The sequence below is a fragment of the Solea solea genome, chromosome 13 (genome assembly GCF_958295425.1).
Source record: "Solea solea chromosome 13, fSolSol10.1, whole genome shotgun sequence".
Classification (NCBI taxonomy): domain Eukaryota; kingdom Metazoa; phylum Chordata; class Actinopteri; order Pleuronectiformes; family Soleidae; genus Solea; species Solea solea.
Genome location: NC_081146.1, coordinates 6,304,185 through 6,320,693, shown reverse-complemented (window position 1 = coordinate 6,320,693; position 16,509 = coordinate 6,304,185). Strand labels below are relative to the sequence as shown.

General features: G+C 43.1%; 1 protein-coding gene across 3 annotated transcripts in view; it reads right to left on the bottom strand.

The window, feature by feature from the left end:
- Positions 1–61: 61 nt before the first annotated feature.
- cicb (capicua transcriptional repressor b) overlaps positions 62–16,509 on the bottom strand; it is a 36,824-nt gene continuing 20,376 nt past the window's right edge. For 2 of the 3 annotated variants that reach the window (XM_058647351.1, XM_058647352.1), the window contains exons 3-21: positions 14,569–14,718; positions 14,262–14,436; positions 13,650–13,761; positions 13,369–13,551; positions 12,855–12,987; positions 12,553–12,725; positions 12,043–12,181; positions 10,629–10,726; positions 9,526–10,531; positions 9,279–9,418; positions 8,995–9,155; positions 8,067–8,257; positions 5,908–6,366; positions 5,454–5,797; positions 4,447–4,604; positions 4,191–4,351; positions 3,179–3,313; positions 2,397–2,573; positions 62–2,089 (exon numbers count right to left, since the gene is read on the bottom strand). In XM_058647351.1, the coding sequence (XP_058503334.1) occupies positions 1,800–2,089; positions 2,397–2,573; positions 3,179–3,313; positions 4,191–4,351; positions 4,447–4,604; positions 5,454–5,797; positions 5,908–6,366; positions 8,067–8,257; positions 8,995–9,155; positions 9,279–9,418; positions 9,526–10,531; positions 10,629–10,726; positions 12,043–12,181; positions 12,553–12,725; positions 12,855–12,987; positions 13,369–13,551; positions 13,650–13,761; positions 14,262–14,436; positions 14,569–14,718 (4,385 nt within the window). In that variant the 3' untranslated portion in view covers positions 62–1,799. The remainder of the gene's footprint in view (positions 2,090–2,396; positions 2,574–3,178; positions 3,314–4,190; positions 4,352–4,446; positions 4,605–5,453; positions 5,798–5,907; positions 6,367–8,066; positions 8,258–8,994; positions 9,156–9,278; positions 9,419–9,525; positions 10,532–10,628; positions 10,727–12,042; positions 12,182–12,552; positions 12,726–12,854; positions 12,988–13,368; positions 13,552–13,649; positions 13,762–14,261; positions 14,437–14,568; positions 14,719–16,509) is intronic. The other variant, XM_058647353.1, reaches the window with a different exon arrangement.

Here is a 16,509-nt window from a genome sequence, read left to right as displayed (position 1 = left end):
AAACCCCCACCAGCACCACCCTGCATACTAGAACAGCAAAACAAGGAGTAGAACACAAAAAGATGAATTGTCATATTTATTGTTTTTTTTTTTATTTCATGTGTTTTTACCTTCGGTAATGGGCATCTTAAAAGTCAACTTATGTTCCGTATCAATAATATAATGAGTCTACAGACTCTACAGTAATTATTTACAGCACAACCAAGTCTTGCACAAAGACACAACCAGTATTTTTAATTTTTTTTTATCCTACCAGCTCTCTTGATTAGTTACCCTCCTTGCAGTTTTCTCTCCTCCTGTCCCAAAAAGGAGGTCTGGAGAGAGCAATAAAGTGACAAAGGGAGGAAGGAGGGGAGGGAAGAGGTGGAGGAAGGAGATGTACAAGTGTTGAGGCTATAGAGTCAAATATAGCGAGGGACAGAGAGGCATACAATGTTTCTAAAAATGTACGACTTATTACTGCTGAAAGAATATAAAGGTTCATGTCTTCCTCTTTGAAATGAACCGTAAAAAGAAATGCACCACAGGTCCTTGCTAATGTGAGAGGACAGTCAAGGGAAGACTACAATGGAGGAACTGAGCAGGTGTGTAGAAGCATCTTTCACCTGCCTGCACAATTATTTCAAGAAAACTAATACAGGAAATCAACAACTGGCAGAACTGAAGAAAACACCTGCCAGGAGTGAGATTAAAAATAAAAACCAGGATTCACTGCAATGATAAGAAGAGTGATAACAATAACCATAAGAATAATACAACAACAAACTGAATATGACCATGTTAAATACAAATCAAATGATCTTTTCTTTTTAAAAAAAGTTAATAAAACTGCTTGGCAATAGAGGATTTAAGGCTGTAACAGCCTGACCTACAAGTAAGAGCCAGGATGTGCTCGTTGACTCTGACCCACCTCCTTTCTTTTTAAATGGTAAGCGAATGAGAGGCACAGGAATGTTTTGTTTTCTACCTACTGGCATGTGCTGGGGTCAGTTGTGAGAAGGGGCTGGGCTTGGCCAGACAGGTAACTGCAGGAATGATGGCAATGCCAAAGTTCAGTAACATTTCAGTCTGTGTTTGCAGTCACCCCTGGGCTGGTCAACCTCCCCTGAAGGTCCACAAGTAAGCAGTAAAATGGAGAATAAAGATCTTCACAGGTCCACAGCAACGAGTGCTCTTGTCAAATTAAATGGCGTCCTGCTGTTGAGGGCCCAGCCCTCCCAGTGTCAGCAGAAACAAGACACAATCTTTGTTAAGTCTACATATACAGGCCGAGCAGATGCTCCTCTAAACCCATTAAAAACAAATCTTAAAACATTTTAAAACAGACTTTTCTCTCTCTCTCTCAGAATCGGTCGAGCAGATTTCCGTCCAAAACAAAAACCCTTTTTTCTTTGAGGAGGATGAGTGCAGCTGTACACAATGGTCCTTCCTTCGCTGGCATTAATGGGAGCCTCCTCCTAGTATGTTAATACAGGGTGCTAATTCAAGTGTGGGATTTAAGAGTTTTTAGGGATGTGCACATGTGTTGTGGTATGTCGTGCTTTTTTGTGCCACTGTTTTTCACGTCCTTGTTTTTTTGGTATGAGAGTTGCACTTTAAAAAGAAATGTTCCAAGTCCCAACATTGCATACAAATGTCTCTCAATCAACGTCTGGCTGCCAAGGACACAAAGAAATGAGCGTGTGACCAGTGGAGAGCAAAGAAAGTGGATTTCAAAAGAAGCGTTTGAAGCGTGGAGGGGGTGGAAATGTGCGACGGCAACAGTCACCAATTGGTCACTCTAAATCTATCAACGTCCCTCATCTACAAGAGTCCTGAGAGTCACGAGGATCCTCTGGGCTCACTTCTGTCCCCTGCTCCACGTCCTCATCCTGCAGGTCTCCACCTCCTCTGCCCGATCCGTCCCCTGACTGGGAACCAGACGGTCCCGGGAGGGAGCCCGCCGAGTCAGAGTTGCCTAAACCAGAGGCATCAGAAGGAGTAGCTGTCTGCATGATCTTCTGCCGGACCTCCCTGATCTTCAGCTGAAGACACACCTTAGTGGGAAAAATGTCCGAGTATCGTGTCTGGAAGGCTGCGGTGGCCTGAGCTGAAAACAACATTAACAAAATAAATGAATACATGAATACATGAATGGAAGTCAGTGGGGAAATGAGCTTTGACTTCTCACAGTTTTCTAAGGAGTTCATGTCTCATATACTGGTGTCAGTTTTGTCAACGATGTTCCCATTTAAAGGAAAACAGTAGTGGACACCAGTGTGATTGACAGCTGGTTGCAGGTCAAACTGTCACGGCACCAGTCATCATTAGTTCATTTTAAGTGCAGTCTACGGTGAGTCTTATTGTGAAGATTGTGAAGATTGTGCAAACACTGTGTGACGGTGAGTTTGTTTTACCCGAGGGAAAGAAGCCCTGCTCCTGGAACAGCTGCATGACCAGTGCTCTCCTCTGGTCCAGCGTGCGTCGCAGGGACGAGTACGGCACCTTATCAAACTCCAGCTCTGCCAGGATGTCTTCTCCGTCCGTGGCTGGGTGTGGAGATAAATAGGTGGAGTGGTTGAGACCTCTGGAATCTGGTTGCAAAAATTAATATTTATGATTATTTTATATATTATAAATTATATCATAACACACATGTAGTACACAAGAAATAGGGTCCAGCTAAAAAGAAATAAAGCAGTGGGAAAACATTTCTGTAAGTTCCTATTTGATCCAAGAGTTAATTCAAAGTCTGCCTTCACATCAGTTTAAATAAACATAGGGATGTGCATTCCAAGCAAAAATGTTATTAAATATTTCTATATTCAAGATGCCTTCAAGAAACCTCTTATAGAGGCACTAAACTAAATGACTCCACTACCTAAACCCATGCTGCTGCTGCTGCCACGCTGTGATAATAGATGAACCATAAGTTACTGAAATGTAAAGACATTTTTTAATCAATGCAAACATTTTTCAGTTTTGTATCTTTTTCATATAATTATGAACAGTCACTTAAGAATAAAGGAATAATCACATATTCACGCCAAAGCTTCTTCTATATCTGAACATGTATTTACAAGACTTCTTAGTGTTCTTCTCAACAATGAAGTTATTAAACAAGAACAAGATTCTCTGCTCAAACCAAAGCCCTCATTGTTTGCTGCCGTCACACACAGAAAAAACAGATGTGCATTACCTGCTCTGTCGAAGGTGAAAATGTCTCCCTCACACTTGGCAGCACTTTTGGGTGTGTTGGGCTCCGAGCTGCAGCTCGAGCGCCGCCGGCTCTTTCTTTTAGGAGAGACTTGATCGTCGGTGGCCGAGTCCAAATCTAGAGGAAGCAGAGGAAACAGGCCATCACTACCACTGTGGTTACTGTAGGTTACACTCAGTGTTGTTGCATGTGTAGTATAAATGACCAGAACTACACACACACACAAATCACAGAATGTATGTGAGATCAGAAAGTGTGAGATTAACAGTCAAATTGTTAGTTAAGAATCGTGGAGACTCGTCCATGGAGCAGTTTAGCATCTGACATCTCAGCTTCACAAAAGAATGTGACGGGAGACACAGTGAAGTCAGGTGTCACCAAAAAATCTCCATAAATGACAGATTATAATCCACAGTTTCCCTAAAATGCAGGAACAGGCACAAAGGAACTGGTATGTACTGTGGTAATCCAGCAGACTGTTATCGTCTCTCTTGGAACTGGGTTAGGGTTAGTTTTTGTCGATGCAACAATATAAGATAAGATAAGATAAGATAAGTCCTTTATTTGTCCCGCATTGGGGAAATTTACATTGTTACAGCAGCAAAGAAAGTAAAGATAAATAAATAATAAACATGCATTACCAAGTCATGTACAACATATAAAGATATTAACACTAAGACTATAAAAAATGAGTTAAAATAGAATATAGAATGTACATTATAGACAGTTATATACACATTATGGACTTGATATTTACAGTATAAATAAACAAAGGTTGAACATGGGAAATTATATAAGTATAAGTATATTGCACTTATGCAAATTTAAAGTATATTGTACGTGGAAGGGAGGAGCCTGGTTATGTGTGGTCTACTGAGAGCAGTGCTTGTTTTCTCTCTTTACCAAACATCGCAGCGCCTTCTACAGCTATGAATGTAAATCCTCCATTCAGACCATCATGAAATGCTCTTAATAATAATTTTGGGAGTCAGACCTGTGGAGTTCTTCCTCTTGCGGCGGTAGCTGCCCAAAATGGCGCGAGGTGAAGTGGCCAGACTCTGCAGGGTTGGTGAAGGCAAGACCTCCTCGGGCCGAAACTCTGGCAGCTCAGCAAAGCGCTCCTCGAAATACACCTCTGACAGCACCCTGCCAGACCAACGCACGCACACACACATCCAGTATATATACACACTCTCCGCCAGTCATTCCTGCAACTTCATGGTTGAAGGATCACAAAGGTGTTAACTCACTTGTCCACAGAGTCAAAGGTCTTCTTCAGAGGTGGTGGACGGGCTTTGACCTTTTTGGGAGTCGGAGCTTCTTTGTCAGTCTGTGGAGGTGGCAGCACGGGTTCTGTGGCTGACGGGGGAGGGTGAGGAGAGGAGGGGAGAGACTCCTTCCATCCAGTCTGCAGTGAAAGATACATTTAAAGAGTTTGTAAAGCAAACGCAGACGTTCTCCTCTTTGTGTGGGTTAGAAAACAGTGACTGAGAACATGAAAAAATGACAACCGTGACGTGAAGAGCAGTATATTATTTTTAGGCCTGTCTAAAAATATGGCTCAATGACGCACATCGTTAGCATAACTCCTCCTTAAAATCTGTAAAAATATACAAACTCTCACTTTGCTTTATCAGCTGTTGGGAGTAACTGCACTTGCTCCTAGACTACTGTCTTTGGTTTGTTAGCTATGTGACATGTCTTTGTCCTAAAAGTGTCTTACCTCCATGCAAAAACATGCCTTAAGCTCTAAAATATCTAAAATACCTATAATACCTAAAGGTGTGAAAATGAAGAAGTGAAGTAGAAGAAGAACAGAAAGAAGAGCAGACTCATGCTGTGAGACTGCAGATGCCACTGATGGACAAAGAGGGAGACAGCGAGCACGACTGTGTTTGTGTACTGGGTCTTTAAACTGGGACCAAAACAGTGAAAATGTTGCTTCTATACATGTTTCAGAAAGTAGTTTGATCCCGGAGAGTAGCCATGTTAACGTGTTGTACAAACACTGATAAACGGCGACATTCACATGCTTTGGTCCCCACTAAAGTGTCTGTGAGTGTGTACACCAGGCAGAGACAACACAAATCCTTCAGTGGACATGCCCACAGCATCAATTTTATAGGATTTTAATCCTAATTTTTAAACACTCCTTCAACTTTAGCAAAGTGGTTAGTGACACATATACCAAGTCACAGATGTGTGTTGTCAAAAACAACCAGGTAGATGTTTCTGAGTGTGTGATTGTTCCTCTCACATCTTTGGCGGTTGTGCTTTCCCTGATCCGTGTGTCGGTGGGGTCCACAGCACTGGAGGCCTCCATGGCTCTGTCAGAGGACGGTGGCTCATCAGCGGCGTGTGTCGACGGAGACCCGGTCTGCCCCGCCGGCTCAGGATCAAAGGAGAAGTGACTGTTGGCTGCAGTTTCCTGCTCCCTCTCCCTCTCCCTCTCCCTCTCACGCTCTCTCTCCCTGTCCTTCTCCCTCTCTCTCTCTTTCCCCCTCCCCCCTCCTTCATAGCTGCCTACAGGAATGTTTGCCACTGTCGCCTTCACTTTCTGCGGAGTCCTCACTGGAAGCTGGGTAAGTTTGGGTGAGCTGCCTGAAAGACAGAAATAAAGACAAGAAATAATTAATAAACAAATTTGCCAAATATTACGGCTATGTAAATGGATTTTAACAAACAAAGTAAATATATATATATACACATACCTGTACCAGGCGTTTGGATTTGAATTGAAGGACTGCAGGGCCTTATGGACACAGCTGAGCCACTGGGAGGTGCCACTGAGCTGCTACTGCCAGAGGTTTGCATCTGCCTCTCAAGCTGTCTGTCCGCATGTGTCAGCAGCTCCGTCTGCCTGTCAGCCTGTCGCTCTGCAGCTCTGTCCAGAGGGAGGTGTCTGTCCGCCTGTCTGTCTGGATGTGTGTGTGTAATTGTGGCGGACGTCGCCGTGTGCTTGGGCAGGATGTGAGGGGACAAGCTGGAGGGGTTAGAGACGGAATAGACCACGCTGGGGGGCACTGCTGTCATGGAGACCACCCCCGTTGCCATGGTGACGCTAGGTGAAGGGGGGTAGATGGCAGTGACTATCTGGCCCCCAGAACCCGAGACGGGGGCCGACGTGGGGGGCTGTGGAGACTGAGCGGTGGCCAGGAGCGGCGGCTGACCTGGATTAAGCAGAGAGGGGCATAGAAGCAAAATATTGTTGGTTTGTTTGGTTTTTTTCTTTAACACTCAAGAGATAACATTTTCAAATGAATAAATAACCCAATTAATAATTAATAGGCATTCAAGGATTAACTAATTAATGACAGAATTTGCGGTGGTTGACCTAGATAAAGAAGAGAGGGGTCAAGCAGCAAAACATTCTTTTTTATTTCATTCTTTAACACACTTAAATATACATATTTCTTCTGTAACAATTTCTCCCAATGTTAAGCCACTATTAACACTCTACAGTTTGTTAATAACAGTGCCCTCCCAACACGTCTGCACCATCTGAAATGCAAAAACATGTTTTAGTGAACCCCCCCGAGACGATCAGACCCGCTACCCCGTCTCTCACACACACACACGGCTACCCTGTGTGCGTTAAAGCCTACAGACGCATCCTTCAGATCTTAATGGTGGACTTTTACGATACAGCAGTGCACAAGTCTTTTGTGCCTTTTTTTTAAAGACCGCTGCCATCTGGTTTTCCCTGTGCATCATGAGCTGAACATTAACAAGTGCTCTCTGAAACGCTGCGTCCAATTAAAATAATAAACTGTCTCGCTCCCGCTCTTCTAGCGCGTGCCGGTGCTCTTTAATATTAAATCGCTCCTACACATCTTCTCTGGAGGTAGTTCTCATGTCCGCCGCTTCAGCAGAGGGACAATAAACAGAAAAGTGTGTCTCACACACACGTTAGGCGCTGACGTGATGTGTCGTCTTTATTTACCACCATTTGTATCACAGCCACACATCATGTGACACGATGCGCTCCTGTCTCATTATCAGGACCGGGGCTCATTCTTGACTAGGAACCTGTTGCCGAGTTTGCCGCATTCATTCAGTGTTCATTAAGCTTTGCTTCTCAACTCTTTTTTAGCTCCCATCTGGAAAGCGCCGCCACAAGAAGTAAACAAAAAGCAGATGCTTAATAGAATTTTCTTTCCAGCTATTCAGTAATTTAAATGAATCACAACTCTTTATGTGACACCACTACAAATGACTGGTTTCAGTCCTTTGCCAAATGCAGGTTCAGGGTATTTCTTGTGACTTGAGGCTGAACAAGGAAAAAAAGTAATAAGCAAACTGCAAAGGCTACAATTGAATGATTCTGTATTTGATTGCTTAATGTTTTATGCCAATCGCCGACATGAAATACATACATGCTGAAAACAATTTATAGTTCTCATCCTTGCATTAGCGTATAGTATTACATATTTTGTGTCCATCAATCTATTCTATAGTAATAGCAAAGAAAATGTAATGTCATCTATTGATTACCGAGTATTTGGTCAAAACAGGGTTGAATCAGCTAAGTTTATAGCCACAGTGGAAACAAAGACACCTAAAATATAATTGTTGTTTTTTTCTTGTGGCTCAAGCGAGAGTTAATTTAAAGGTATAAAATAGTTTGCCCTGAAAGCTGCTTGTTTAAATTCTCATTCGATAAATAATGGTTCATAATACAAACATATGTTCTATGACATCAGTGAGACTAGATATGTAATTGCTGGGTTATCCACACACTGTTTTAGTATAAACATCATGTTTGACCCTTATGATGTTGATTATCTTGATCTGTGTTGACTCTTTTGTGTATAATAAGTACAACATTAGCATAGAAGAGAAAAGATTAAATCATCTTTCCATTGCTGACCTGCAATCAGTGGCTGCACCAGTGTCTGTCCAGGTGGTGCAATAGCTGTAAACCCAACTGTTGCTAGGGGCGAGGGAACATATGCAGATCCAGGCACAGGCAAAGCTTGCTGGGAGGGAGAGGAGCCTGTTGTCGTGGAGACCAGAGGCAGAGTGGATGGGACCCCTGGAGTGGACTGGACATACGTGATCCTGAACAGGAGCAGAGAAGATGGTTAAAGGGATGAAAGGAAAACGAAGAGGCAAAGGAAATAGACAATGACATTGTTTGTAATGAAAAATGTTGAGGTGCAGCAGTAGTGACAGAGGATGTTAAAAAGTTCCATAACAAGCCAGACAAAAATGACAAGAAAAGAGACGTGATGAGAGAGAAAGAGGAAGATAAAAAGAGAAGTACTACAGAGGGGTCAGTGGGTGAGTGTTCTCCACAGCGGGCAGCGCTGGATGACTAGTGCTTTGTGTGTGTGAGTGTGTGTCTGTGTGTTATAGAAGCAGAGAGGTAGTGTGGGTGGCAGCAGGCAGAGGCAACTTGGGCCACCAGCAGCATGACTAACCCATCCAGAATAGAGCTGCACCAACTGCTCGAGTTTTTGTTTCTCAAATTGTTAGCTCACTGTGCTTTGAGGAATTCAGATCACTGGACAATCCAACTTCCTGCTATTTAGTTTTATTTATGCCACCCTTAACTCAGACAAACACCAGAATACAAAAGTGTTCAAAGAATTGTTTTTAAAAAGAAGGAATTAACACATTGGCCTAATTAAATTCTGCTTTTATTCTATTCAAAATTAGGCCTGAATAAACTCCTTTATCATCTGTCTAATGGCTGTTCTTTATTTGTATGCTTTGTTTTTAAGTCTCTGGTACACAGAACTCACGTTGTCAACTGGAAAATGAAAAGCTCAAAAGCATGGTGTGTTCTTTCTGACCTGGTAGGGGGTGGTGGCAGTAGTACAGTCTGGGAAGGGGCTGATCCTGGAGCCACCACAGCAGCTGTGCCCACTGTCACAGGGAAGGGGTTGGCAGGATGCACTGCTCCACCCTGGGGGAGCTGGGACTGGACCACAGGCATGGGCGCTATCTGAATGATCTGGAGAGAAAAGGAAAGTAAATACAATACCAAATTTATTTTGTTCTTACTTTGCAAACTAAATCCAATCTGTGCAGTTTCTCAAGTTGTCATGTTAGTGTTACCAGTAAGGTGCTCACTGACCTTGCTCCCAGTCTGAGCTCCATTCTGTACAGGAAGAGGTGGAGCCACAATGGGAAACTGCTGGGCAGGGGCTGGTGCAGTCCGTACTGTTGCCATGGGAACAAGCATTTTTCCCTGGAGCACCGGCGATTGTGTTTGCACTGTGGCACACGCAGAGAAAGAAGGTGAGTATTTTTTTAATAGGAGTCACCACACATTATTATTAGATGTGTGTGCACAAAGCCTCTGCTGCTTTAAAAACTCTAACCTCTAGTTCCCGGGCTGACCACTCCCACTGCTGGGCTGGACGTATATCCTGTCAGTGAACTTGAAAACTGCTGCTTTCCATTGGCCAAGGACATGTGTGTGGGTGGAGCCGTGGGCAGGTTGAAGATACTGGTTGGCTGGCTGAGCTGCTGAGGTGGACTCTTAGGGTTGCTGTTGGCAGGTAGGGTGGGCAGGATGTACTGAACTTGTGTGATGGCCTTACCCCCAGGGGGTGCCAGGGAGGACGCGGGAAGGAACTGGGGTTGAAGGAGGGGCAGAGGCAGGGGTCCGTTGGTTTGGCTATGTGGAGCAGCCGTGGAGAACTGCTGTGAGTGCTGAGAGTGGGGTGAGGGGGTGAGTAGCTGTACAGCAGGTTGCGCAGAAAGAGCCCCTCCTAACACCAAATTAGTCACTACACCACCTGGGCCTACACCCCCACCTACATGATGAGGTGATGAAGAGTAGCACCCACCCCCTGGTACTGCAGCCCCGACTCCTGGTGCTGGACCAAACAGAAATTGCGGCTGCTGATGCGGAGTTAGGGACTTCCTCTCGGGCGGATGAGGGCTGGATGAAGTGCCTCCATCTCTGGGTTTGCTGGCAATGGGGAGTGGCGTGCTGATAACAGGACGCATTACATTGGTCACAACTGTAGACGCCACCCTCACGCTGCCAACACCCAGCAGTGGGTTGCCAATCAGTGAACTGAGGGAGGAGGGTGGAGGTCCTCCAGCTGGAGTAGTTGAAATGACTGATTGGCCAGAAGAGAGGGAGAAAGAAGAGGCTTGTATCCCTCCTCCTCCACCTCCGTCTCCCCCAAACGTATCCTTACCCTCTCCGTCTCCTCTTTCCCTCCTCCTGTGATCTGAAAACCCACCTCCTCCAGATCTACCCTCATCATAACGCCTACTGGTGGGGTAAGAGGACAGTGAGACACTCCTGCCGTGAGGAGTATGATGTGAGGAAGATGATGATGCAGTAGAGCAGATGACTGGGGCAAAAATTCTCTGATAAAGACAGAGAGAAAAATATTTTGTAATACAAACATGGATAAAGATACCATAAGAAGAAACTACTTATAAAAAAAAAGCCATTAAATGTTACCTTTCGATCGTTTTCGTCTCCAGAGCCATTTTCGCTGTCGCTGTCAGTCACCCGCTCCTTACACTTGAGGTCTATGGCATTGCTAGGATAGGGGTCCTCTGTGAAGAATAAAAAGATATACTAATGCGTTTTCTTGCAACATCAACAGACACTCTCCTTTCCTGGTGTGCATCTGTGTCACAGATACCATTAGATTTTGTCCAGCGTGTCATCATCTCCATGTAATAATGTAATCTTCAACTGTCGGACCAAAGTATAATCTCCCTGCTCTATGAAGGTTCTCAGTCATCCAGATCATCTTCAGTAGTTCACAGTAGGCAACTGGATTTAAATGTGAAGACGTTTCACCCCTCATCCAAGAGGCTTCTTCAGTTCTAATCTCCCTGTTGCCTGAGGCACTGATTACATCCATTTCTTGCCCTCCCAATGTCCTCTAAAGGTTAATTCCAAAAGTTTGCCTCCTGAATCATATCAAATTCATTAGACGTTGGGTTTTTAATAAAATATAACAATTTAAAAACAACAAATGATACGCAAAACGACTTATCGTAAAACATTTATTGCGCAACACGTATAGCCTGTCTCTTCAGTCTGCATTTTGTGTCTTTTGTGCACTTACATATTTTACAGAAAAGTAATGTATAAACTAAAGATTAAATACATAAAACAGGTGATCAAAGACAGATCATTTTGACAAATGTTTGATACATAAAAAAGGGCATAAAAAGAGTAAGAAAATAATAGGGCAATAGCAAAAATCTGTCCAATTCATAAGACTACCCTTTAAACTTCATCAAAACAATACATTACCAAAACAAAGACATAGTAGCAGAAATATAAATACAAATAGACAAACAAGCAAGCCGACAAAAGGACATACCAATAACGATAATACAATGCAACTCAAAAAGCTAGTGTCCTTATACTGAAGCATAAAAGGAAAGAGTTTAGCAGCTCTTCAAGTTGTGTCGTCACAATTAAAAGAGCAAAATAACAAAGTTGGGCTTTACTCTGACTTAGAGATGTTCAGGTATCATTCCACCATAATTGGTAACTATCAAATTACTAGCTGAAATTAGCTATTTTCTTTTATTATGTAATTGTAGCAGTTTATTACCAAGTGAAATAAAATAAGCTAGTTACTAACAAAAACAGATTTAATTTTATTGCAACCAAGATTGGATATTATCAGAGTCAGAAATTCCTAATCTCTCTTGGAGAATGTCAAATTGGTCACAGAATAATAATAATTGTAATTGTAATAATGTATACTTGTATAATAACAATAATAACAATAATAATAATAATAATAATAATAATAAAACGTGACAGTTCTGACATTAACATATTTGACTTATGATTCTTTATTATCTCTAATGGAACATCTATGAGTGGAATAGGTGGGATTTCTCACCAATGACATCATCATCTCCCTCCTCTTCACAGATGACCATGCGCTCCTCATCACTGGTCATGTCCTCACTGACCCCCCGCTGAGACTGTGACAGAGGTTGGGCGGGACTTGAAAACTGGCTGCCACCATCCCCACACATCTGAAATCATCACGTAAAAGAAACAGCATATATTCTTTTAAATCAGCCTGGGTTTTATTTGTCTCGTTAATGACCAAAATTGTCGGTGTTTGTATATTTGTTAGTTACATTTCAGAAAAGTTGCCACAGACAAATTGCACAGCAATTTACCGTCACAGCTGCCACACTGTTAAGATAAAGCATTTTCCTGTCTATCCTCAGTGTTTGTTAAAAGCAAATCGCTTTTCTGTTTTTATGAAAACAGAACCGAAATGCTGTTAATCTCCAGCAGTGATGATTGCCACTATTTTGTAGTTTACAATGTGCCTGTTGCAAAGGTTGCATGTTACAAAATCAACTGTCTAGGTCCACACGCTGTCCTGATGTCTTACCTGAGCCAGTTCTGCCAGAGCCTGTGTATTTCCCCTGTCACTCCGCTCCAGGCTGTGCATGGCACTTTGAGAAAATGCTCGGGGGCGGGTCAGCTGACTCACAAGACCCTCTCCTGTACTCCTCTCAGAAACCAGACCTGGACCAACCCCCTTTAGCTCCACAGAGTGGGGCTCTGAGGAAAAAGAAGACTGGTCAAGGACTACAGATAATAAAAACCATTGTAAATGACAGATACTACTGAAATACAGATACACTATATTATGTGCTTTGTTGTACATCGTGAGAGGTGAGTGAAACAAACCTGTGGATTCAGACATGCTCCTCTCTCTGATGTCTTTGCCCCCTGGGACTCCCCGACCTTCAGAACTGGACTTCTTCCTGTCTTTGTTGCACCACTTCCAGTCTGGATGTGCTTTGAAGTGAGCCTCTTTTACCTGTGAAAAGGAGAGAACACAAGAGGGAATGACTGCATGTGACAAAAAAATGGGCTGCATACATTATACATTAGCAATAAAAGCATACTATGTATTAGAGGTGTGAATCCAATTCAATTGTTTTTGATTCAAAATTGATTGTAGATATGTAGCTACTAATGTGAGGGTCTACTCTGCTGTTGTTTACTAAGAAAAGTTTATCATCTTTAAAAAGGCAAGTATCCTGGGTATAACCTAAAAAAGTAAAGTGAGGGCATGACATAACTTGGCTTAACTGCAATCATAAAACTGAAGCCAATACTATTTTTTTTAGCATCACATCTCGACACCTTTGCCATGTTGATACTACTTTATTGTTTGTAGAAAATTGCATCGGTGTACCTGGAAGGCCAAATCATGGTACTTCTGTTTCTCCTTTGGTCCCAAAGCATACCACCACTCCCCAAGAATCTTGCTGACTGTCCTGTTGTCCTGGTTTGGGTGCCGCTGGTGCACCAGTGCTCGATGGCGTTTACTAAAAATCATAAACGCGTTCATTGGTCTTCGGATGTGGTCCTTTTCCCTCTGAACATGAGAAATAAAGACAGACAGATATTACACTTTATGCTTTACTAAAAAGATGAGTGGGCACTTTGATGTGGTAGTTAGAGTGATAAGGGCACCTTTCCAGGACTGTTCTTATCACCATCTTTGGGTAGTGCACTGAGGGACTGAGTGCGCCTCTTAACTGGTGATATCGTGAGGGGCTGCTCTGGTAAAACTCCTGGAAGGAAGCTGAAAGAAACAAAAAACAAACCTCCGTTTGTAATTCCCAGTAGATATCTTCCTGAAGAATATAAACCCCAAAAACTGAGAAATGATCTGCTTCAAATCAAGTATTATCTACTGTACAGGAGCAGGTCTGTTAGATGTAGACACAGAGCAAAAATAGTTTATCTCTCATGAGGTGCATCAGCAGATTCAGCAGATAGCTCATACATTTGTATGGCTGACAGCCTAGCCACTTACTTTCATACAGTAATGAAGCATAGAGGCTGGAAAGCTTTTGTTCTCATCTGCTTTGTTGTGGGATTGAGCTCTCCTGCCCAAATTAGTGCAAGGATACAGAAAATATCACACTCCCTTGATAAATGTGTGGGTAATAGATATACAGAGTCACACTGAAAAATTATTTTAAGGGTTGACTACAAACACCATGAGCAAATATGTAGCTTCATTTACGTTTACAGCTCTGCATGATAAAAAAAACAAATAAATAAATAAACTGCACTAACGGATCATCCACATCACTCTCGGTCTCGCTGTCCGGCCTCTCCCTCTCTGCATCTCCTTTCTCCTTCTCCGGAGGCGGCTCATCAGAGGAGGGGGGAGGCCGGGATGGAGGACCTCTTTCAACAGTGGGAGGTGCTTCTGCAGCTTCCAGTGACAGCGCTGCCACCCCCTGACACTCTGAGAAAAAACAACAACAAGGAAATGCACAACTGTTCAACAATAAAGAAAAGAAAAAACTGAATAATAACAAAAAAATATGAAATTAAAAAACATCATTAGAATGCTTAACTCAGCACAAATGTTCGGTACCTGTCTTGAGACTGGCTGCTTGGGGGTGGTTGACTGGATGCTGGCCCTCTCCTGGCTGAGAAGAAGCATCCGATTGGGTTGGTGCCAGGAACGGGACTAATGAATGCCAGGGGAAGACGGGAACTGACCGGGGCTCAACATTGGTCCACACTGCAGGGGAAAGACTTTATTACTTCATATAAATAACAAACACCATCTCAGGTCTGCTAAGACATCATGGGATTTTTTTTTAAAAAAAACAACAAAAAAAGAAAACAGGGGCCCCCAGTGCATCACTTCCACCATCATAAATGTGTAGTCCAATCACCTGCATATGATATAAAAATGTATATTTAAAAGGTGATGATTCATTTTTCAATTGATGACATATAACAAAAATCCAGGCATTGGCTAAAATCCTGTAAAAACTGTACTCATGGTAGTATACATACATTTTATTTTTTAGCCCCAGTTTAACAGGGGCTGGTTAATACTGGTGATATAAGTTGAATGCAACACAATACCTGGCAGAATAGAACAATCTTAGTATTTTCAGAACTCCCAAGAATATCAATACTGCAACAGCATGACTACTACAATGACTTCAACAACAAGAGATGTACCCCAGGACTCTGTGTTCTCAGTAGCAGACAGGGAGGAGAACACATGAGAGTACACTCTGAACCTTTATAAATAAAGAAGGGACTGTTGTGAGTCATATTATCTTTATTTCCATCTTTGAAAATCATCTCTGTCCCATTTACATCTTTGAAAACATGAAGTAAGCATGTCATGTCAACACTTAAGGATAACACAACACAGAAACTAAACAATAATGTGAACAAAAAGAAATGATTTATTGGTAAGTGGAAAAAATGTGATTAGATAAGGAACTAACCAAACATGCTCAATCCTTGGCGCAGGTACTGGGGATTCTCTGACGAGAACATGGTGAATACAAATCCTTGATGCTTCTACAAAAAAACTTAAGATGTGTCCTTTAAAAAGCTCTTTTCGACAAAACACAGGGATCCAGGTAAGGCAACATTTCTAACCCAAAACCTCGCGCTGATACTGTAATGGTGTCTGTATCCGTGTCATCCCTACAGGTTGCAGTCATCATTCACAATAATTACTGCATCACCGTCGTGCATCGTGAGGGGTTTAAAATACTCCATGGAGAGGCCTTGATCCTGTCTTTATCCCAATGCGAATTCAAATGTCACGTAGAGTCCACCTGTCCCGTCCGTATCACAGAATGCCGCAATCTTACAACGCACGCGGACCAATGAAACACCAGTGGACAAAATGTACTATAATCGATTGGAATTACGTACAAAACTTGTGTGCATTGTATGATAATGCAGCAGTGTACAGACGAGCCACTGAAAATATGACTGTGATCGAAGGCAAGCTTCCTCCTCCCTTTGGTCTAATTACCCCCGATGCCCTCTCCCTCTGTTTGTTTACATTACTACAGCAGCTTGGCCATGCAAGGGTTAACTAGGCCTTTAACCCATCCGCGGCCTGGATTAACACAAGCGCCCGGTAACTACGCAGTCTCGCTGGGCCATGTCAAACCCCGGTGTACGGTTAAAACGGAGCAGCAGTCGGACCGGTGGACCGGACAGGTGCGAAGAAGCATCCGAGTGAAAGAGCGAGTTGAAGGGCAGCGGGGAGAGGGCACCGCATCGATCACTGCAACAAGCAGATTGGGGCGATCGAGGCAAAAGTGATTAATCAAACTTGGAGGAGTGCAGTCACAATCTGCGGCGTGTCCCGCTCTCTTTAGACCAGACCACATTAACGCTGGCCGCGTCAGATATTAAAGCACACACGGACTCTGGTTTAGCCGTCTCTCGACTCGAGTGCACCGCTCCAAATTGGACCAACCTCTCGGGAACGCCCCTGGTCGTGCACCAGCCGCACAGACAGAAGCAAAAGAAACGCAATTGTTCTCAT